The following is a 23,084-nucleotide window of genomic DNA, read 5'->3' on the forward strand; positions in this document are numbered from 1 at the left end:
CTAGAAAAATACGACTTGGTCTTACCTTGGAAGCTGACGCAACAACCGGAGGAGGTAAGGCGTTTGAAAATAAGTAAGGTCTTGAACGTTGTCTTAGTAAGTCTATCAATGCCTTCGACCCTGCTGTATATCCACCTGCTGCTCCTCCTAGAGCTTTACCAAGAGTCGAATTAATGATGTCAATTTGACCAGATAAGTTAAAATATTCTTCTGTTCCCCTGAAAAAAGACGAAGAAAAAAAAATCCCTTTTTGAATGTTTTTACACATATTTTTAATTAAATTTAAATACCATTTTATGATAATACATATTAACTCACAATATATTACCATACATATACATTTTACCTTATATTGAGGAGATAATTATTTATTTTGGACAATCATCCTTTATTTTAAAAAGCAAATTCACTAAATGAGCTCTTTTTTGAGGCATTGCTGTGCAAAAAGTAAATTTGGACTTAAAATTTCATATTTGAAGGTGTGGCAAGGGTACCCTCTTTGTATTTAGGGTAAACATAGTCATGCTACTAATAATGAACAAAAATAAACTGTGCTCTCAATTTTTATCAGTCTTGGAAATCTTTTTTCACTCTTTGATCCGATCTTACGTTTCCTACTGTCCAATAGTATTGATGTCAACCTTTCCTTCATTGTTAAAACCACTTTCTAAGGTTTACAATAAAGCTAGTGGTTTATTAATGGAAACTAATTAATAAGAAACTAAGTTTATTAATAAGAAACTAGTGGTAAATTAATGAAACTAACCGTTCAAGAATTATCCCATTACTTGATCTCGAGTCACTGTATATTCTTTCGTGTGTATGTTTTACTTTTTCTCAGCTTCATGGTGACCTCCCCCATCCCCTAAGTGTTCCGCCATCTTTCACCTCTGATCAGAATAATTATAATCTTCGCAATACAAAAATCATATTCAAGTTCCTTTTATTCCTTGTGTAAGGTCAGACTTTAATCCTTTAATTGCGAGTCATATTGTATGGAATAAGTTGCCAGAATCAGCTCGAAGGTGCCACTCATTCGGTTTGTTCAAAAAAATTATTTAAAAATTCTTTAGCTTCTTAGAAATTATTTTATCTATTTAAATATGTGTATATGCGTGTATGCATGAATATGTCTATATATTTCCTTATTATCTCATTGGAGTCTATTTTATCTACTACATAATTAATTTAGTCTATTCAATCTATTAGTCTATTTAGTTTTGTTTTCTATAGTTTTTATTTTTTTTTATTTTCTTTTCTTCTCCTTTTTGCTCTTCTGTCTGTGAGTAAGTGATTATTTAATTTTTTTTCTTCTCTGAGTAAATGACTCGTTTATTTTCCCACTTTTTTACAGGCCAAAGAGCCTTTGGGGGAGGTAAAATGTAATATTGTATGTGTGTTTCGTGATGAATAAATCTTATCTTATCTTACTCTTGCTCTTTACATCAAAGTCTGAGCTTTTGCCCCAATTTTTTAAGAACGATTGATCAAAAGCAAGACCCGTTGAATTGGGGTAGGGATATTTTGAAAGCATTCCAAGATATTGCGTAAGGAGCAGGTGGTTGCGAAGTTGGCAGATCCCCTCATATTCAAAATAATTTATGCTCTTTTTAAATTTTAATGTTACTTTTCACTCTAAGTTTTTTTTTGTTTTTTTTTACATTTAGTATATAGGAAAAATCACTCTAATCTAGCAGATCCAAATAGTTTTTAGTAGCAAACTGTATGCAAGAGTAACAAACGCAATAATAAACGATGGTGCTACGAGCCAGAATTTTTTCGAAAAAATTGTGATAAAAGTTATGCTATAAGGTTCAGCTTATCAAAGAGCCCTATTGCAGATTTTCCAAGCTAAAATCCACAAAAATGCTAAATTTTATATTCTTCTGAGAAGAATAATCATGGATGCGGGTTTTTTTTCACAGGGATGACCATACTAAAACAATAGTACTAACGTATTGAGAGAAGGCCTTGAAAGGCCAAGGAGCCTTTCCAGGGGGAATAAGAGTATTGTATTACCATACTGTATTTATTGGTGAATAAAACTATGAAACTCTGAAACGGACGGAAATTGAAATTTTTAGTATCCTTTTAAGTACCAAGAAAGATAGTGTGAAGGCAAAGTACAGTTTCTTGCCATTTTGTGGAACAAAATATAATTTCCACCCAAAGAGGGGGAAAAGCCGACGATTAAAAATTATCGAAAAATTACATATCGAGCCTTCCAGTTTCAGAGGAAGTAATGTCGCGTGATGGCTTTATCCATTTCCAAAGATGCACGCTGTCTACACAAAATAAACGATTGATGTCCGTATTAATTTTAAATGTTTATTTAACTAAGTTGAACCATTTGAGCTTGATATAATTATGCACGGTGATGCATAGATAATTGCAGACAAACTATTATAGAAGAGATCTGGAGGATCACTATTTAGATGAGGAGGGTTGAGTGTAGATCAAGCCTTAAGAAGCATATTTGTATGCAAACACTTTCTATCTCCTCATCATGAATGCTGCCAAGGAATTTACTAGGAAGGGAGGAGGGGGGAACCCAAAAAGAGGCTTTGTTTCTGCCAAAATTAACTTTGACTAATTTCATAGTCAAAGTCAGGGGACTTTGACCCCATGTCTTTCCTGCTGGTGTCCATGGGAAACATCCTTATTCTAAAAAGATTTGTCTAAAGAAATTTCTCTTTAAAAACCATGGAAGTGATGATTTTATAATCTAGTACTGATATTTCCAAACTCTTTTTCTTAACAACTATTTGAAAAGGTACGATTCTTAGGGATGACAATTATTCTCAAAGAATTTTTATATGGAAATTGAAATTCAATGTATAACCCAGGGATTGAAGGAGGAAGTATTAGTCTGTTTTTACATGTAAGATCAGGCAGTTTAGATAACAGATGCCAATATAGATTAATAAACAACTTCTAAAAAGAGAGAAAATTAAAGTGAATGTTCAAATCAAACTAAAAAAGAGCAAAAATTACTACAAGCAGGAGTTAGGCTACACCTTTTACCTTAACCGTAAACCTTATAAAACCTGTGTGTCGTTTGCTTTTTACTGAAAAATATATACAAAAATATATAACATACTATTATATTCATTCCTTAAATTATCAGTAAGTCAAGGTTCAAGATTTATATAACAGTAATTTCTAAATTTTTCAATGATATAAATATTAAAAAAAAACACAAAAATATGCCATTTCTTCAGCAAAGTGCAAATGACACAATAGGTTTTAGAAGGTCTACGGTTAGGGGGTAGGGGCAGTAGCTAAAACTCTATTTTCTATATTTAAGAGGCCTTTATATTTTCTATATTTAATTATTTTTTTCCATTATAAATAGCATCTTGGCATTACGCTTTTTTACTTCAGTTGTTTCCAAACTTTCATTTCAAATAATAGTCCTTCATAACAATAAAACTTTTCCCTGATAATACTTTTCCTTACAACTTAGATAGCGAGTTTACTTTTTTGCCAGATGAATTCGGTAATAGCGTAATAGCACCATGAAGCCTTTTCTATATTTTCTATACATATTTTTATATTTATATTTTCTATTTTCTATATTTCTATATTATACAATATTTGTTCGTTTTAAGTTGCACCGAGTGTTCATTTTGATTTTTAATTGTTGCAGGAGTTGTTTGATATGGACTTGATTTGGTATGATTATAAATATTGACTTCTTTTTGGGTTCGTTTTGGGTTTCATTTTTTCCTTGACTGTAATTTCTGGTTGCTTCAAGTTTGAATTAAATAAAAAAAAAAACAAGTCTTTTTTAACTGAAAGTAAGGAGCGATATTAAAACTTAAAACAAACAGAAATTACTCCGTATATGAAAGGGGTTGTCCCCTCCTCAACGCCCCTCTCTTTTCGCTAAAGTTTGACTCTTTCTCACAACTCTACTTTTTAAAACAGTAAAAAATTTTAGCGTAAAGAGCGAGGCGTTGCGGAGGGGACAACCGCTTTCATATACGGAGTAATTTCTGTTCGTTTTAAGTTTTAATGTCGCTCCCTACTTTCAGTTAAAAAAACTTGTTTTTTTATTTAATTTCTGAACGTTTTTAAATTAATGCATGTTTTGATTTTGGCTCTCCGCACAGGAATAATTAAAACGAAATTCGCCTATTATTTTTGCTAAATTGCTTTCTCATAGTTTTGATCGGAATATTTTTAGAAAAAAGGAGTGGGGGAAAAGGCCTAGTTACCCTCCAATTTTTGGCCACTTAAAAAGGCAACTAGAACTTTTAATTTTTTTACGAACGTATTTATTAGTAAATAGCTCGCTCTTCACACTAAAGCTTAAATTTTGTCCCAGTTCCTTAAGAACGCCCCTGAATCACAAAGGCCGTAGAATAAATAGTTGAAATTAATAAAAGTACTTTAGCATAAAGAGCGAGGTATTAGGAGGAAGCGAACCCCTCACATGTGTAATAATTTCTGTTCGTTTTAAGCTTTAATGCTGCTCCTTACTTTCAGTTGAAAAAAGTTTTTCATATTTATTTTTAATTTTTTTCTTAAATGCTGGAAAATTCTGCGCCCCCTTCATGGAAATTCCCTTTCCCCAGGACAAATTCCTCCATGGAATTTTCCCCCCACATAACCCCCTCCCTCCCCCAACCAAAAAATTCACCTGAAAACGTCTATACACTTCCAAATAACCATTACTATATGTAAACACTGGTCAAAGTTTGTAACTTGCAGCCCCTCCCACGGGGACTGTGGGGGAGTAAGTCGTCCCCAAAGACATAGTTATTAGGTTTATCGACTATGTTGAATAAAATGGCCATCTCAGAATTTTGATCTGATGACTTTGGGAAAAAAATGGGATTTGGATTTGGGATTTGGAAAAATTCGGATTTTTAAATTCTGAAGTTCCATATGGTAGTCTGAGCATTTGTTTTGACTGAATTCAGTATTATTACTGGAAAATTTTCAATCAATTTGAAATCCCAATTTGAAATGGTTCTCAAGCTAATAATTTGATTCAAGATATTATATATGAATGAAAATGGGAAAAGAGAATGAACAGACATCAAAGGTTACTTATCTCTCTTTTTTCCGACTCTTTAAATTCTTTATTTGTGACTTTGACGTGGGTGTTTGCTTTTTTTGATGGAAAAATATATTTTTTGATTTAGTCAATATCCTTCTCATTCCTTGAAGGTTCAGACTTAATATCCTAGCTGTTCTTCAAATACACCCTTTTGACAATATGAATAAAAAAAGTGTCTTTTGAATACAGCCCTCAACATACAACACTCAGCACTCCCTGAAAATTTGACTTAATACCCTTTCCATTCCTGAGATATTGCACTCACCTTTTTATTACCCTGGATGCACATTTTTCTTCTGATTGAGATTCCCCTAACATTCCATTCACCGTTCCCCTAAGCACTAAACCTAACATTCCCCTAAGCACTCAATGAAAATTTCAACTGAGTACCATTCACCGTTCCCAAAATTGTGAAGATCCGTCCTTTAGACAAGCGGGCAGTATGTGCACGCTACTACTAATACTTCTATCACTGATGCATTTACTACTGCTATTACTTCTATTGAAACTACTTGTAAGGCTAAGAGTATTGAGATGAAAACTTCAAGAAGTACTCGTAAATGTACCAATGGCTAATTGAATTAAGTTGAAACTTCCATTGCTTGATGAGAGAGATGTTCAACTTTCCAAAAGGAAATACATTAATACCAATGCTGCTACTAGCACTACCCTATTACTATTAGTACTACTGCTAGTATTGCCAATACTGCTACTGTGACCACTATTACAACTATGCTTGAGGGTAAAAATTTTTAAAGGGTGTTTCCCCCTATTTTCAAAAATGAGGCAAATTTCCTCAGGCTCGTAACTTTTGATGGGTAAAACTAATCTTGATGAAACTTGAATATTTTAAATCAGCATTAAAATGCAGTCGTTTTGATGTAACTATTGGTATCAAAATTCCATTTTTTAGAGTTTCGTTTACTATTGAGCCGGGTCGCTCCTTACCACAGTTCCTTACCACGAACTGTTTGATATTTAGGTGGACGTTGAACTAAATCAAAACAGACTATGAGCGTTTAGATTTTCAAAACAATGGCAAAGCAATATCTCAAGAACGGCTTACATTATCAAACAGTTCGTGGTAACGAACTGTAGTAAGGAGCGACCCGGCTCAATAGTAAACGAAACTCTAAAAAACGGAATTTTGATGCAAAAATATACATCAAAAGAATCAGATTTTCATGCTGATTTTGAATATATAAGTTTCCTTAAATTTAGCCTTTGTCATCAAAAGTTAAGAGCCAGGAAAAATTTGCATTATCTTAGAAAATAGGGGAAAACACCCCCTAAAAGTCACAGAATCTTAACGAAAATCAAACCCTCGCATTTGGCGTATCAGAGAACCCTATTGCAAAATTTCAAAGCTCTTATCTACAATAATGTGGAATTTCATATTTTTTGCCAGAAGACACATCACGGGTGCGTATTTATTTGTTTTTTTTGTTTTTTTCCCAGGGGTCATCGTATCGACCACGTGGTCCTAGAATGTCGCAAGAGGGCTCATTCTAACGGAAATGAAAAGTTCTAGTGCCCTTTTTAAGTGACCAAAAAAATTGGAGGGCACCTACGCCCCCTCCCACGCTCATTTTTTCTCCAAAGTCAACAGATCAAAATTTTGAGATAGCCATTTTGTTCCGCATAATCAAAAACCATAATAACTATGTCTTTGGGAATGACTTACTCCCCTAAGTCCCTGGGGGAGGGGCTGTAAGTTACAAACTTCGACCAGTGTTTACATATAATAATGGTTATTGGGAAGTGTACAGTCGTTTTCAGGGGATTTTTTTGGTTTTGGGGGTGGGGTTGAGGGGAGGGGGCTATGTGGGAGGATCTTTTCTTGGAGAAATATGTCATGAGGGAACAGAAATTCAATGAAAAGGGCGCAGAATTTTCTAAAATTACTATAAAATAAAAAACAACGAAAAAATAAACATGGAAAAGTTTTTTCAATTGAAAGTAAAGAGTAGCATTCAAACTTAAAACGAAAAGAAATTATTACGCATATGAGGGGTTTTAAAAATACTTTAGCAAAAAGAGTGAGGTATTTAGGAGGAGATAAATACCTCGCTCTTTATGCTATAGTATTTTTAGTAATTCCAACTATTTATTCTACGGCCTTTCTGATTCAGGGGTCATTCTTAAAGAATTGGGACAAAACTTACTATTTAGTGTAAAGAACGAGGTATTAACGAGGGTACAAACCCCCTCATATACATAATAAAAATTAAAGAATATAAAAGTTTGTTACGTAAGTTAATTCTTAAGTTATGTATATTTTTTACTAATAAAAAATTTCGTTAAAAATTAGAATTTATAGTTGCCTTTTTATGGAACCGAAAAAAATTGCACAGCAACTAGGCCTCCTTCCCCATCCCTTATTTCTCAAAATCGTCTGACCAAACTAAGAGAAAGCCATTTAGCCAAAAAAGGAATTAATATGCAAATTCCATTTTAATAATTTATGTATGGAGAGCCAAAATCAAACATACATTAATTCAAAAACGTTCAGAAATTACATAAAAAAAACTAGTTTTTTTAACTGAAAGTAAGGAGCGACATTAAAACTTAAAACGAACAGAAATTACTCCGTATATGAAATGGGTGGTCCCCTCCGCAATCCCTCAGTCTTTACGCTAAAGTTTGACTCTTTGCCACAATTCTGCTTTTTAAAACAATTAAAAGCTTTAGCGTAAAGAGCGAGGGATTGCGGAGGGGACCACCCATTTCATATACGGAGTAATTTCTGTTCGTTTTAAGTTTTAATGTCGCTCCTTACTTTCAGTTAAAAAAACTAGTTTTTTTTATGTGATTTATATAAGTTAGACCTTTAAGGGTAATTTGTGGTGGATTTTAAACTAGCCAGAAGACTCTTTTGGCTAGACTCTTTTGGCTACCCCAACGAGAGCGTTGGGTAGAAAGACAAAAACAAAACTTTTTGTGGACAAAAGAGTCCAGAAGACTCTTTTGGCTCATCACTACTACTACCACTAATACAGTTATTGCAACTAATGACACTAAGAATATTAATGTGAAACTTTCAGGGAACGTTTAAGGGGACTTTCAATTAAACAAAAAAAAATATGCATGCTGATTTTTAAAAGAACATATAAGCAATATCATAGGTAGTGCCGCACTATAATAGCTAGAAATATCATTGAAACTTTTGAAGGTGCTAATTCGATTGGATATTAGAAGTTCTAGGGCCCTTTTAGGATTCGAAATATATTGAAGGCTAAGCAGGCCTTCTCCCAAGTCCAATCAAGTTCCAAACACATCTACTCAAAATTTTGAGACAGACATTTTGTTCAGAATATTAGAACGGTCTAGGAACTATGTTTATGTGTAAACCCCCCATGATTGTGCAATTGGCCAATTATGCTTAAAACTAAATCAAAAGGGACTGTTTGTGTGGTTGCCAATAAGACACCTAAGTAATATATCGAGAACGACTTGGGGTATTAAGTTAATTTTTTGGGGGCTACTACTATTAATACTTTTGCTCTTATAATTTAAATAAATCAAAGGGCGTGGGTATATCCAGGTTGTCAAACAGAATAGGTAGATTTTTTCTTAGGAACAATACTGAGTTTTATTTTTCAGGTCAACTTGAGTAGGTGTTAAATTTTAAAAAAAAAAGTTTTTTTTAACTGAAAGTAAGGAGCGACATTTAAGTTAAAAAAAAACATTAGTAAAAAACATTGTTTTTTAGTAAACTGAAAGCAAAACATTACTTTCAGTTAAAAAAACTTGTTTTTATTTATTTAGTTTCTGAATGTTTTTGAATTAATGCAAGTTTTGATTTTGGCTCTCCGCACATGAATGATTAAAACGAAATTTGCATATTAATTACTTTTTTTGGCTAAGTGACCTTCTCATAGTTTCGATCGGACGATTTTGAAAAGAAAAGGAGCGGGGGAGTAGGCCTAGTTACCCCCCAGTTTTTTGGTTACTTAAAAAGGCAACTAGAACTTTTAATTTTACGAAAGTTTTTATTAATAAAAATATACATAACTTTCGAATCAACTTACTTAACGAACTTCTAAATTTGTATGTTTTCTTTTGTATATGAGGGGGCTCGCCCCCTTGTAAATACCTCGCTCTTTACACTAAAGCTTAAATTTTTTCTCAATTCCTTAAAAATGACACTTGAATCACAAAGGCCGTAGAATAAATACTTGAAATTGATAAAATTACTTTAGCGTGAAGAGCGAGGTATTAGGAGGAGGAGAACCCCTCAAATGCGTTATAATTTCTTTTCGTTTTAAGTTTTACTGCTCCTTACTTTCAGTTGAAGAAACTTTTTCATATTTATTTTTCCATTGCTCTTTTAAAAAATGCCAAGAAGTCCTGCACCCTTTTCATGAAAAATCTCTTCCCCCCTGATAAACTCCTCCATAGAAAGTTCCCCCCACAACCGCCTCCCCCCAACAGCAAAAATCCCCTGAAAGTGTCTTTACACTTACCAATAACTATTACTATGTGTAATCACTGGTGAAAGTTTGTAACTTGCAGCCCCTCCCACGGGGACTGTAGGGGAGTAAGTCGTCCTCAAAGACATACTTCTTAGGCTTTTTGACTATGCCGAATGAAATGGCTATTTCAAATTTTGATCCGGTGACTTTTGGAAAAAGTCTGTGTGAGAGGGGGCCTAGGTGCCCTCCAATTTTTTGGTCACTTAAAAAGGGCACTAGACGTTTTAATTTAAGTTAGAATGGCGACATTCTAGGACCACTAGGTCGATACGATCACCCCTAGGGAAAAAGCCCAAAAAAAACAAATAAACACGCATCCGTGATCTGTCTTGTGGCAAAAAATGCAAAATTCCACATTTTTGTGAATAGGAGCTTGAAACTTCTACTATAGGATTCTGATACGCTGAATCTGACAGTGCGATTTTCGTTAAGATTTTATGACTTTTAAAGAGTGTTTCTCCCTTTTTTCTAAAATAAGGCCAATTTTCTGAGGCTCGTAACTTTTGATGGGTAAGACTAAACTTGATGAAACTTATATATTTCAAATTAGCATTAAAATGCAAGTCTTTTGATGTAACTATTAGTATCAAAATTCCATTTTTTTGAGTTTTGGTAACTATTGAGCCGGGTCGCTCCTTACTACAGTTCGTTACCACGACCTGTTTGATAAGATTAAATCGAACAATAATATTTGTTCCAGGATTAAAAATTATTGAAAAAGCCTTTTCAACATACAAGTAGCAGGCCAAACTATGGATTCTTACAGAAAAAAAAAACCCAAAAAGACATAAAATGCAATATTATTCGATGAAAAAGACTGTCAATAAAAAACGAAAAGAAATTAACTTAAAGATTTTGCCACAAAACAGTTTTTCAAAGAAAAGTAAAGAGCTCCATTAAACCAAAAACGAGCAGAAATAAAGTCAAGTAATCTTTCAAACGTAAAACTACGACGAATCACCTTCAATAAATAAATGGAACCCAAAACGAATGGAAAATCCAATAAATAACCGAGTCAAACTCAAAACGAGCAAATATTAACATGAGTAGAGCTGAAAAACCCCATGCCTTCTCAAGCCCCGAATATTTTTTGTACTTTATGGTGATTTGTGGTAGTTTTATACTTTGTTTTTTTTTTTACTTTATCTCTGCTCATTTTTGGTTAGCTCCGAACTTAGCTCCGAGCAATATGCGGACTTTGTGATGATTTGTGGTAGTTTTGTACTTTGAAGATTATTTGACTTTATTTTTGCTCATTTTCAGTTTATGGAACTCTTTACTTTCCTTTGAAAAACTTGCTTTGTGGAAAAAGTTTCTTAAATTAATCACAAGTAAAGACAGTATATCTATATATTTACTCTTTTTAAACGAGCAATAATTATGTATATGTGTATTTTTGCTCGAAAACAGCTCCATATTGTTTTTTGAAAATTGGCAGGCTGAGACTTTCTGACCTCAAAAAACGATCTAAATAGGTGACAAGTTAAACGCAAAACGAGCAAAACACAGCTCCGATCAATATGCGGACTTTATGATGATTTGTGGTAGTTTTATACTTTGAAGATTATTTGACTTTATTTCTGCTCATTTTCAGTTTATGGAGCTCTTTACTCTTCTTTGAAAAACTTTCTTTATGGAAAAAGCTTTTAAAATTAACCACAAGTAAATTCAGTATATCTATATCAGTATATCTATATATCTATATATATGTACTCTCTTTAAACGAGCATTAATTCTGTATATGTGTAGTTTTGCTCGAAAACAGCTCCATATTGTTTTTTTTTTGAAAATTGGCAGCCTGAGACTTTCTGACCTCAAAAAGACTCTGAACGACTACAGAAAAAAAGCATGAGACAAGAAATGACAAAAATCCCATTCAGTTGCAAACAAAAATCCTGCACACTGAAATTTGGGGTTAGTAGACGAAGCAAAATTACATGAAATTAATGAACGCATTAAATTAGCATGTATGAGTTTGTGAAGGATAAACCGGAAAGATGAATTGATTTTAGTATCGATGACACGTGTAAAATTAAGCATGATAAAAATGCTTCGAACAGCTAATGAAAAAGGTAAGGAATAAGAAACAATAATCACATTGAATCGCAAATAATGGGAATTGAAAAAAAAAACGACAATTATGCTATTGCCAATTTAGATAATAATTTCAGAAATTACAATCAAATAAGGAACGTGTTATTTTGACATCTGTAAAGGATAAAAAGTAAGTAGAAATTTAATTCACTTTATAATTTGTTAGTTCAACTGAAATTTCTGATTCGCCACCCTATGACTTGAAACAAAAGAATAGAACGATAATTTTGCCAATGCGTAATTTAGATATGTCATAAAACGGATGATTTCTTATGCATTAACAAGAAGGAATTTTAATGGTACATGAAGTTTTATGCATTAACAGAAAGGACTTTAACGAATAACGCAATGATTATGCCACTGCAAAATTAAAGAATCAATTATATTCTGTACAAGCCTGCCACTTGCCGAGTGTATGGGCCCGGTGGCGAAGCTATTGTGCTTCTGGTACTGCATAGTAACTGAGCAAACTCAAATTAAAGTTATGAAGCAGATTTACCTGCCAGTTACTCCAAAAAAGCCAGTTGCATGACATTCATCAATAAAGACCATAGCCTTGTATTTTTCTGCAAGATCACAAATTTGTGGCAAAGGTGCCACATTACCATCCATGCTAAATACACCATCGGTAACAATTAGTCTTTGTCTAGCATCACCACATTCCTTCAGTTTTTCTTCTAGATCTATAAATATTTTTAAATAAATAGAAGATATGAAACCGAAATGACTAACCATGAAGAACAAAAAATCTAAATTATTTTTGACGTTGTAGGCTACAGTTGTGCTGCCTAAATAACGAGCTGCAAGCCTCCAATGCATTGTTAATTTTTCTCCCGGCCATTTCGTATGAAAGGGGTTGTTTTAATAGCTTTGGAGTTAAAAGTTATCCACTGAAAATTGAAAGTTATAGAATCCTTTTAAAGAATCAATTGTAATTGGGGGGCCTCTCCTTGCTTTGCTATCAATCCCCATAATTCCCAAAAACATCTGACCAAAATTTCAGAAAGCTATTTTGTTCATAGGAGTTCCAATAGCTCCAACAGATTTGCCTGAAAGGAAGACATAATCCCCACAGTTCGTGGGACAATGGCCTTAAACAATGCAAATTATCAATTGTTTAAATATAGGTCTTATATTGGAAAGGGGGGATTAATTGAATTTGAGTATGTGACTGGCCCGAAGGTTTTTGTGATCGATCTTTGGTTAAAATGATCAAAAACATGTTCTTGTGGGGAGGGGGGCAGGATGCTATTAAATTGGCCAATAAAATTTTTGTAGTTGATCGGTATGAAATTTGCAGCCATAGAATATTGGTCTTTGAGGAACCTAATGTATAAACAATTGAGAGCAGTACCTCCTTAACAATGGGGCCAGAAAAAGGGCCAGAAGCATATGTCTTTATCAGCTCAAAACTTTTATTCTTAGGTTCTTGGGCCAAGGAGTTTACAATTGAGAAAGAAAAACAGAAAAAAAATTGTTCCCCTGGAAACGGTCCCATAAAGGGCCTGAAACGTCTCCCTCGGGCTATAGGGTGGCTATAGAAGCTTTGGAGGGAGCTTATTCAATTGTAAACTGAAAGTTCTAATGCTGTTTTAATGGAAGAAAGCAAACTGAGGGAAATCAGCCCTATACTACTACTACTACTACTACTACTACTACTACTACTACTACTACTACTACTACTACTACTACTACTAACAACAACTCACCTCAGCACCAAGCCACTCGAGGCCAAAACTGCTACGCCAGCTCCTCCTCCGGCAAGCCCAAATTGACTAGTCTCTCTCAATTTATTAACATGCCAGACCAATATTTTACTATTATGCCGTCTATCTGCATCTTTTAGATCCTCGTCAATTTTATCCATAGCCTGCACTTTACATCAACTTAATTCATATTCTTATTCTTATGCTTCCTACACTTTCATTAGATTCCTTTTGTTTTCATATGATCTATCACTCAGATAATAGGCTATCTTGTACATACCCCTTCTCCTGCCTATTAAGCATAGAGCCTTTTCACTAATATTCCTAGCCACACTCCTAACTTTCTTTCCTAAGATACCATCAGCAACTTCACAAACTGTTTTACTAAATTTATTCCATCCATCTTCCACATTGTCCAATTTTAAGCTCTCCAGTTTAGTATCCAACTGTTTCTCGAATGTTTCTCTCGAACATTTATCTGGAGTCTATGAATGAATAGGCCCTAGATTATGTAATTTAGGCAATATTTACACATACTTTTTAATACAAAAGGTCTTAGGGACTGTTTGCCATGTCAAAAAGTAGATAAGTATAAAAAAGTATCAGTAGTATATTTTAGTCTAGTCATTGCAAGAGCATATCTACAATTTCTCGGTAATGGCTTGGGAGATGAAGTTAAAATTTTCGAGTACTGTGTGCTAGAGGCCCAGAGGAAAGTTCATACATCGTTTGTTTTTTCGAGGCCTTAATTTGTGATTGTTTAATTATGTTGACGGTTCAGTCCTGAACCTGAGTCAGACCATTTCTGGTATTGAGAAAAATTTTGAGACTTTATATTCCGAATGTAGGAAAATAGGGTTTGAGTTTAATACTGAAAAGAGTGAAGTTATGTCAAATGGTATGTCACGAAATTGGCCCATCCTCGATATCGCTTGTCTTGATGGTCATCCTGTTAAGCTGTCACCACTCATAAATTACCTTGGATTAACCATTGGAATTGACCTAAAGCATACTCGACCACTTTTATTATAATTTCTAGGTGCAAAGCTTAGCAAAGCATACGGCCTGCTTGTTTCTTGCAAAGCCCGCTATAAAAGAAGAGTACTTTCTAAAATTTATAACGCGTTTTTTGTGCCCCATTTGTTAGCTTTGTCACCTTTTTGGAATTTTTTTTAAAATGTCAGATAAAGTAGCTTGTTGGTCAATTTGTTTTCGTTACGCTAAATTCCTACTGGGTGTACCTCTATGGGGCAAAAACCGTTTTATGGTCTCTCTATATGGAGTTGTTGATCTGTTCGCTGTTGTCGTGGAGCGTAGGTTACGCTTTGAACATAATTTGGATACTTCTAATAGTTTATTTAGTCCCTATAATAAATGTTTTTCGTATTGAAGTTGTTTTTTTTCTACTTTTTTCCCCTTGTATGCTCAATTTTGACACCATCATGTGTTTATTGGGTTAATAAAATTTCATTCATTCATTCATTCGCTGTTGGAGAAGTGAGGATAAGTGGGAAAAGAGTGCTTCCCATTCTCTGTTAGGGGGAGATGGAAGGGGATAAACAATTTTGTCTCTGATCCACCACAAATTTTTGCACTGTAAGCTTTTATGGAACTTAGAATCTATGCAAAGTTAGGCATTGAGGTAAGCCAAAATACACTACCCGTAAGTGTTGTGAGGGTATCAAAATGACTTATCTGTAATATCCTTGGAACAGCTTGGGATGTTATGTTGAAGCTTACAGGGACTTTTGAGGGTGTGGGGGGGGGGGCAACTTCACCTTCATGTTAGACTTAGGGAGTGGGGTAGAATTAGATTGAAAGAGTACATCTGCATCCAGGTTAACAAAAAACAATATATGCAACATTTCATGAATAGCTTTGGTGGATTATCTTGAAACTTTCGATAGTATAGGAGAAGGAAGGGGAGGGACTGGAAGATTTTGGATTTGAGGAGGGGGAGAAAAATACGATATGGCTTCATATGTCATGGCAAAGATTTTTGCACTATAAGCTGTCGTAATGCTTAGAACCTATTCACAGTTCAGTCCCTTTTTATAAATGTTTTCCCTATTAAAGTTGTTTTTTTTCTCTACTTTTTTCCCCTTGTGTGCTCCATTTTGACACTATTGTATGTTTACTGAGTTAATAAAATTTCATTCATTCATTCATTCACTGTTAGAGAAATTGGGCTAAGTAGGGCAAGAGTGCTTCACATTCTCTGTTAGGGGAAAATTGACGGGGATAAACAATTTTTGCCTCTGATTCATCACAAATTTTTGTACTGTAAGCTTTTATGGAATTTGAATCAATGTAAAGCTGAGCATTCAGGTAAGCCAAAATACACTACCCGGAAAGTGTTGTGAGGATAACAAAATGACTTATATGCAATATCCTTGGAACCGCTTGGGATGTTAGGTTGAAGCTTACAGAGAGTGCTGAGGGGGTATGGGAGCAATTTGACCTTCACGTTAGACTTAGGGAGCGGGGTAGAATTAGAATGAAAGAGTATATCTGCATCCAGGTTAACAAAAAATAATACATGCAGCGTTCCATGAATAGCTCCGGTGGATTGTCTCCAAATTTTCAATAGTATAGGAGAAGGAAGGGGAAAGACTGGGGTATTATGGATTTGGAGAGGGGGGAGAGAAAAACATGATATGGCTTTATATGTTATGGCAAATATTTTTACGCTATAAGCTGTTATAATACTTAGAACCTATTCACAGTTAAGTAGCGTCGTCAATTAAAATACATTTTATTTTGACTAGGGAAGAGACTGAGGTAAATCTAAAGACACAATGCGTATCCTGGCTATCAAAAAACATATCTTCAGTATCTTGGGATCTATTTGGAGGATGAAATTCAAACTCTCTGATAGTACAGAGGGGACAAGGGGACCAAAATTGTCGTTATTTCTGGTCCACTTTTTTGCACTATAATCCTCTATGGCACCTATTGTCTATTCATGGTTAAGTATCAAGCTAGATCAGAAGACGCTGAGTATTGCCACGAGATCAAAGTAGCGTATCGGCAATATCTTGGGATTGGCTTTAGGGATCAAAATGAAAACTTCACAGATTTTTTTTTTGGGGGGGGGGGGGGGAATTGGGGGTCACATCATTGAGTATGGAATATTGGAGGAACCCATTAAGAGATTTTAAGCACGCATCTACAAAATGAGCAATTTTGTATTTTTCCCAGAAGAAAGATCATGGATGAGTGTTTTTTTAGGGGAGATCGTACCGATAAGATATTCATAGAAGATCGGGAGAGGGCTCATTCAACGGAAATCAATAGTTAAAGTGCCCTCTTTAATGGATCAAAAGATTGTGATTACGATTTTGCCCCATGGAGGCCCAAGTTGTTATCTATTGAAAATTCTAAGATAGCCAATCGAGTAAGAAGTATAAGAAATAACTATACATTAAGCTTTCAAGTTGCAGAGGAAGTAACCCCGCACGGTTGCACATTCGTTATTGAAAAGTCACATACTCTATACACGAAAAAAGGTTAAAACGGATATTTATCTTAATGTTTGATTCAATTAAGTTAATTCACTTGATTTTTCTTGAAATTATGTGTAGTGATGTAGAATTATGCAACAACTGTTGTGAAGTAGGGACGTTAAACAACTGTGTTTGGCGTAGGAGGGGACGCCTAAACAAGTGAACCTCAATGCCCGACCTGTATAACTATCCATGAGTAACAAAATTAAATTTTAGTTCAAGTGTTTGACTTTTTTTCACTCTACTTTTTAAAACAATAAAAAACTTTAGCGTAAAGAGCGGGTGTTGAGGAGGGGACTGCCCCTTTCATATACAAAATAATTTCTGTTCATTTTGTTATAATGTTGTTCCTTATTTTGAGTTAAAAAACTTTTTTTATTGCTGTTTAATTTCACTCATTAAAGTTCATGCGGTATTCGTAAGATTAATGGTATCAATATTTATTGGTGGATTGTGAGATCTCAGTTTCGATTGTGAGATTGTCTAGAAAGTCTTGAGACCTCCCAACAAATCGGCAGGTATGTAAACAGGTATGTTAGTATGCATTATGTCTTCTTTTCTTTTTTATACTGGTGATTTTTTAGTTCTGTCACTGCCAGTCAAATAACAGTAATACGTTTGTGTGGGTTTGTACAACTTGGATATCAAATACATTTAGTGTAGTTTGATACACATCTCCAATTGCCGATGCCTAACTGAAATCACAGAAATGATATGCAACACTTAAAAGTGCTGAAATCTAAACTGAAAATATTTCTGAAGCAAAATTTTCTTTCTAAATAAGTTCTTTCTCTTTCTATTTCCCTAAATCAGAAAATATTTAAAAGTGTCTCAAACAGCCTGTTTTCAATGTTTTGAAAGGTTTAGGTCGTAAGTGGATATTAGCTTGTTTTGCAACTTTTGAAGCTCCTTTGTGACTATTAGTGCTCATTGTTTTTATCAAGATTGATTTTTGTATACATTAAAACAATTACAATTTTTCCTTTTTAGGAGTCATATTTCGTAAGATAAAAGGACAGTCATAAGCCTCTACAAAGTCCTTTAACTTACGACTGTCCCTAGGATGCTTAAATTAACAGGAGAGCAGTCCTAATCATCAAAAGAAGCAATGAAGGTGCAAAGCCTCAGAAATAGGTGCATTATATTTTTTTTCCAGAATAAAATGCAAAACTTGCACAGAGGCCAAGACAATAATAATAATCATAGTCAGCACAATAGCGCTGCCTAAGTAAAGAGCGATGTGGGCACAATGTATTATTTATTTATTTTTTTGTTTAGACCAGGGCACTTCGTATCAAAGAAGTTATCGCTGAAAATTCAAAAAGAGCTCATTCTGTAGGAAATTGAAGGATCTAGTACCCTTTTTAATTGTCTAAAGAGACTTGAGGTCAACTAACCCCACTCCCACGCCCACCACTTCCTAAAACACATCCAATCAAAATTTTGAGATAGTCTTTTTTGTTCAACGTAGTTGAAAGGTCCGGAAACTGTGTATATGAAAAAGACCCCCCCCCCCCATGGCCCACAGGACAATATATATATATATATATATATATATATATATATATATATATATATATATATATATATATATATATATATATATATATATATATATATATAGAAAGGGTGACCGTATAAACCTCGGAGGGAGTTCATTGGATTGGTAATCAGACAAATACAAAATAGAAACAATAGAAACAATCTTTTCAAGACAGTGGAAATCAGTTCTGTGAATATTTCGGCCCTATGTCCAAGGGCCGTCTTCAGCACAACACGAGAACGAGAGAGAAAATATGTATATATAAGTAAACTTACATTAAATTGTGAGAATTCAAACTGATAATGTATTTTTAAAAACTTTTTAAAAAAACAGCCCTAGCATCCTTACTTCAACGAAGTTCAACCAGGACTGACAAAAAGAATGAAGTGAGAATATAAATTCATTCAAACTAAAGAGAACAAAGTGATTGAATGCAATTTCTCAGAGCCGACCTTACATTTTTAGCAGCCTATCTCAAAGGTCTTTTCGTAGCTGGTTCAATACTATTGTAAATCGGTTTAGTAAAATATTTTGTTAGATCATTTTTAATTAAAATTGAGTATAAAGGATTCTTCGTCTTCGTTTGGTCTTCGTCACTATTTTTATTGGTAGTCAGAAGTTTAAGCTCCCTTTTACAGATTCAGAGTATTGAGGATGGATACCCCCCCCCAAATGTCTTATTTCCCCGGAATACATCTGATAGAAATTTTGAGAAGGCCATTCGTTGTCTAATAAAATGCGAAAAGGGCTTATTTGATTGGAAATTGGAAGGGCTAGTGCCCTTTTAATAGTCGAAAGTGACTGGAGGGCAACTAAACCCCTTCCCACGCACAACATTTCTCCAGACACATTCAATTAAAATTTCGAGACAGCAATTTTGTTCAACGTAATTTAAAAGTTCAGAAATTATGTCTTTGAGGATGACAACCCCCAGAACCCTCATGGCAAAGGCTATAAGCTTTGTCCCGTAACCAGATAAGGTATCCTTGAGAAGGGCATTTGTTGTCCTATAAACCACGAACAGATCTTATTTGATCGGAAATTGAAAGGGCTAGTGTCCTTTTTAATAGTCAAAAGTGATTGGGAGGCAACTAACCCCCCTCCCACGCCCACCATTTCTCCAAACACATCTAATAAAAATTTTGAGACGGTTATTTTGTTCAAAGTAGTCGGAAATTATGTATTCAATGATGAAAATCCCCCAGAGCACCCAGAACCATCAGGGCAAGGGCTGTAAGCTATGGCCTGGAGGCACATAAGGTATATATAAAAAGTGTGGTTGTATAAACTTTGGAGGGGCTCATTAGATCGCTAATTAGAATTTTGCCATTTTTGAGGTTCAGAGAGATGGGAGGGTGGATATTCATACACCTCTTATTTTTCCAAAATATATCTTAAAGATATTTTAAGATGACCATTAATTGTCTTAGAAACTTCGAAAAGAGCTCATTCGATTGGACATGGAAAGGGCTAGTGCCCTCTCTAATAGTCAAATGTGTTTGGAGGGCAACTAACCCCCCTCAAACGCCAGCCATTTACCTTAACACATCCGATCAAATTTTGGTATGGCCGTTTTCTCCAACCTGCTTAAAAGATATGAAAACTATGTATTTGAGAGTGACGAACCCCATCTCCCCCATAGCCCTCCCAGGAAGGGTTGTAATTATGCCCTGGGGGTATATAAGGTATGATCGTAAAATCTCCGGAATGAGCTGTCGGAAAAAAATTTGAAAAAATCTAATTCATTTGGAAATTGAAAGGTCTAGAGCTCTTTCGAATAGTCGAAAGTAATTGGAGGGCAACTAAGCCCCCTGCAACGCTAACCATTTCTCCAAAGATATCCAATCAAAATTTTGAGATATATATTTTGTTTAACGTAATTGAAAGGTCCGGATATTATTTCTTTGAGGATGATAAACCCCCTCCCCCCTCAGAGCCCTCAGTTGTAAGTTATGCCTTGGGGGAATAGAAGGTATATATAGAAAGAATGATCGTATAAACTTCGGAGGGGAGCTCATTGGATTGGTAATCAGAACTTTTAGTGCATTTTTTAAGATTCAGAGTGATCGGAGGGCAAATGACCACCACAAAAACACCCCCCCCACACACACACACCTCGTATTTTACTGAAATGCACTTGATAGGAATTATGAAATGGCCGTTTGTTGTTGTTGAAACTTCGAAAACAGTTCATTCGATTGGAAATTGAAAAGACTAGTGCCCTTTTTAATAGTAAAAATTTACTGGAGGGCAACTAACCCCCCCTCCTACGCCCAAGATTTTTCAAAACCCATTCAATCAGAATTTTGAGATAGCCATTTTGTTCAACGTAATTGAAAAGTTGGGAAATTATGGCTTTGAGCATGACAGGTAAGGTAATATATGGAAAGGATGATCGTAGGAATTTTGGAGGGGACTCACTGGATTGGCAATCAGAAGTTCTAGTGCATTTCTTAAGACTCCGAGTGAGTGGAGGGTGGACACCCCTAACACCTTGTACACTTCCGAAATGCATCTGATAGAATAGGAACTTTGAAAATAGCTCATTCGATTGGAAACTGAAAGAGCTAGTGCTCTTTTTATACTCATAAGAAAATTGAGGGCAACTAGCCCCTACCCCACACTCACCATTTCCCCAAATACATCCAATCAAAATTTCGAGATAGCCATTTTGTTTACCGTAATTGAAAGGTTCGTATATTATGTCTTTGAGGATGACAAACCCCTAAAACCCTAAGGGCAGGGGTTGTAAATTACGCGCTGGGGGCATATAAGGTATATATAGAATGCAGGATCGTATTAACTTCGGAAGGAGGCTCATTGAATTTTTAATGAGAATTTTTAGTGCCCTTTTTAAGATTCAGAGTGATCGAAAGGTGGATACTCCCCCCATACCTCGTATTTTACCAAAATACATTTGATAGAAATTGTGAGATGGTCATTTGTTGGTGTAGAAACTTCAAAAATTGGTCTGATTGGAAATTGAAAGGGCCAGTTCACTTTATTATAGTCAGAAGTGATTGGAGGGCAACAAACCCACCTCCCATGCCTATCATTTCCCCAAAGACATCTAATCAAAATTTTGAAATAACTATTTTGGTCAATGTAATTGAAAGGTCCAGAAATTTTGTCTTTGAGATTGACAACCCCCCCTCCCCAGAGTCCTCTGAACAAGGGTTTTAAGTTATGGCCTGGGGTCATATAAGGCATATATAGAAAGGGTGATCGAATGAACTTTGGAGGGGGTTCATTGGATTGGTAATCAGAAGTTCAATAGCCCTTTTTAAGATTCAGGGTGATCGATGGACAGCCCCCCCCCGTCCACAAAAACACCTTGTAATTTTCGGAAATACGCTTGATAGAAGTTTTGAGATGGCTATTTTTTGTCCTAGAAACTTCGAAAAAAGCGCATTCGATTAGAAATTGAAAGGACCAGTGCTCTATTTAATAGTCGCAAGAGATTGGAAGGCAAAAAAACCCTCTCACGCTCACCATTTCCCCGAACACATTAAATCAAAATTTTGAAATAGCCATTTTGTTCAACGTATTTGAAACGTAGAGAAATTACGTCTTTGAAAATGACAACCCCCCCCCCAAGCCCTCAGGGTAAGGGTTTTAGGTTTTGCCCTGGGGTACATAAGGTGTATATAGAAAGGGTCATCCGTTTTAACTTCGTAGAGGGCTCATTGGATTGGTAATCAGAAATTCTAGTGTCCTCTGTAAGATTCAGAGTGACCGGAAGCTAACCCCCCTTCACCTCATATTTTTCCGAAACGAATCTGATAGAAATTTTGAGATGGCAATTTTTTGGTGTAGAAACTTTGAAAAGGCTCATTCGATTGGAAATTGAAAGTACTAGTTCTCTTCGTATCAGTCAAAAATGACTGGAGGGCAGCAAGCCCTTTCCCCACAACACCCATCAATTCCAAAATGCATCTAATTAACATTTTGAGATAGCCACTTTGTTCAACGTAATTAAAAGCTCTGGAAATAATGTCTTTGACAACCTCCATACCTCCGCAAGACCAGAACATAACTTACACTTTACTGAAAACAAAATACATCTAAAATGTTTTCAATTTGATTTTACTTGTTTAAATTGTTTCTATTAGATATATGAAGAAGGCAATCCTTCCCCTTGCACTCTAATTACAGCGCGAGCGTCTGATGCCCTTTTTAAAAGTAACAATAGATTGAAGGTCAGGCAGTCCTTCTCCCAAGCCCGTTCAATTTCCAAACGGATCCAGTCAATATTTTGAGACGGCCATTTTGTCCAGCATAGTAGAACAGTCCAGCAACTATGTCCTTAGAGAAATAAGGCATGTCAACCCCTCACAATTATGAAATTGGCCAATTATACTTTAAAACTAAATCTTTCTTTAAAATAAATCAAAATGCATTATGTTTATGGTTGTCAATAAGAACCTCAGCAATATATCGAGAACGACTGTGGGTATTAAGCTGAAACTTTTGGGGATACCACTATTACTACTCCTCTTTTTACTATTTAAATAAATAATAGGGTGTAAGTGTATCCAGGTTTTCAAAAAGCATAGATAGAATCTTTTGGAAATGATATTAACTTTATTTTTCAAGTCAACTTCAGAAGCTATAAAATTAAATTGAAAATCATACTGTCTGTGTCAGGATTGTTGAAAAAGTTTTTCCAACATACAAATAGCAACCCCTTCT

At 35.0% G+C, this 23,084-nt stretch overlaps 1 protein-coding gene across 2 annotated transcripts in view; it reads right to left on the minus strand.

Moving 5' to 3' along the window:
- LOC136037085 (2-amino-3-ketobutyrate coenzyme A ligase, mitochondrial-like) overlaps positions 1–23,084 on the minus strand; it is a 71,602-nt gene that overhangs the window by 16,059 nt on the left and 32,459 nt on the right. For both annotated transcript variants that reach the window (XM_065719537.1, XM_065719544.1), the window contains exons 6-7: positions 12,137–12,320; positions 26–218 (exon numbers count right to left, since the gene is read on the minus strand). In XM_065719537.1, coding sequence (XP_065575609.1) covers positions 26–218; positions 12,137–12,320 — 377 coding nt within the window. The remainder of the gene's footprint in view (positions 1–25; positions 219–12,136; positions 12,321–23,084) is intronic.

This window comes from Artemia franciscana, chromosome 2, assembly GCF_032884065.1.
Source record: "Artemia franciscana chromosome 2, ASM3288406v1, whole genome shotgun sequence".
Lineage (NCBI taxonomy): Eukaryota > Metazoa > Arthropoda > Branchiopoda > Anostraca > Artemiidae > Artemia > Artemia franciscana.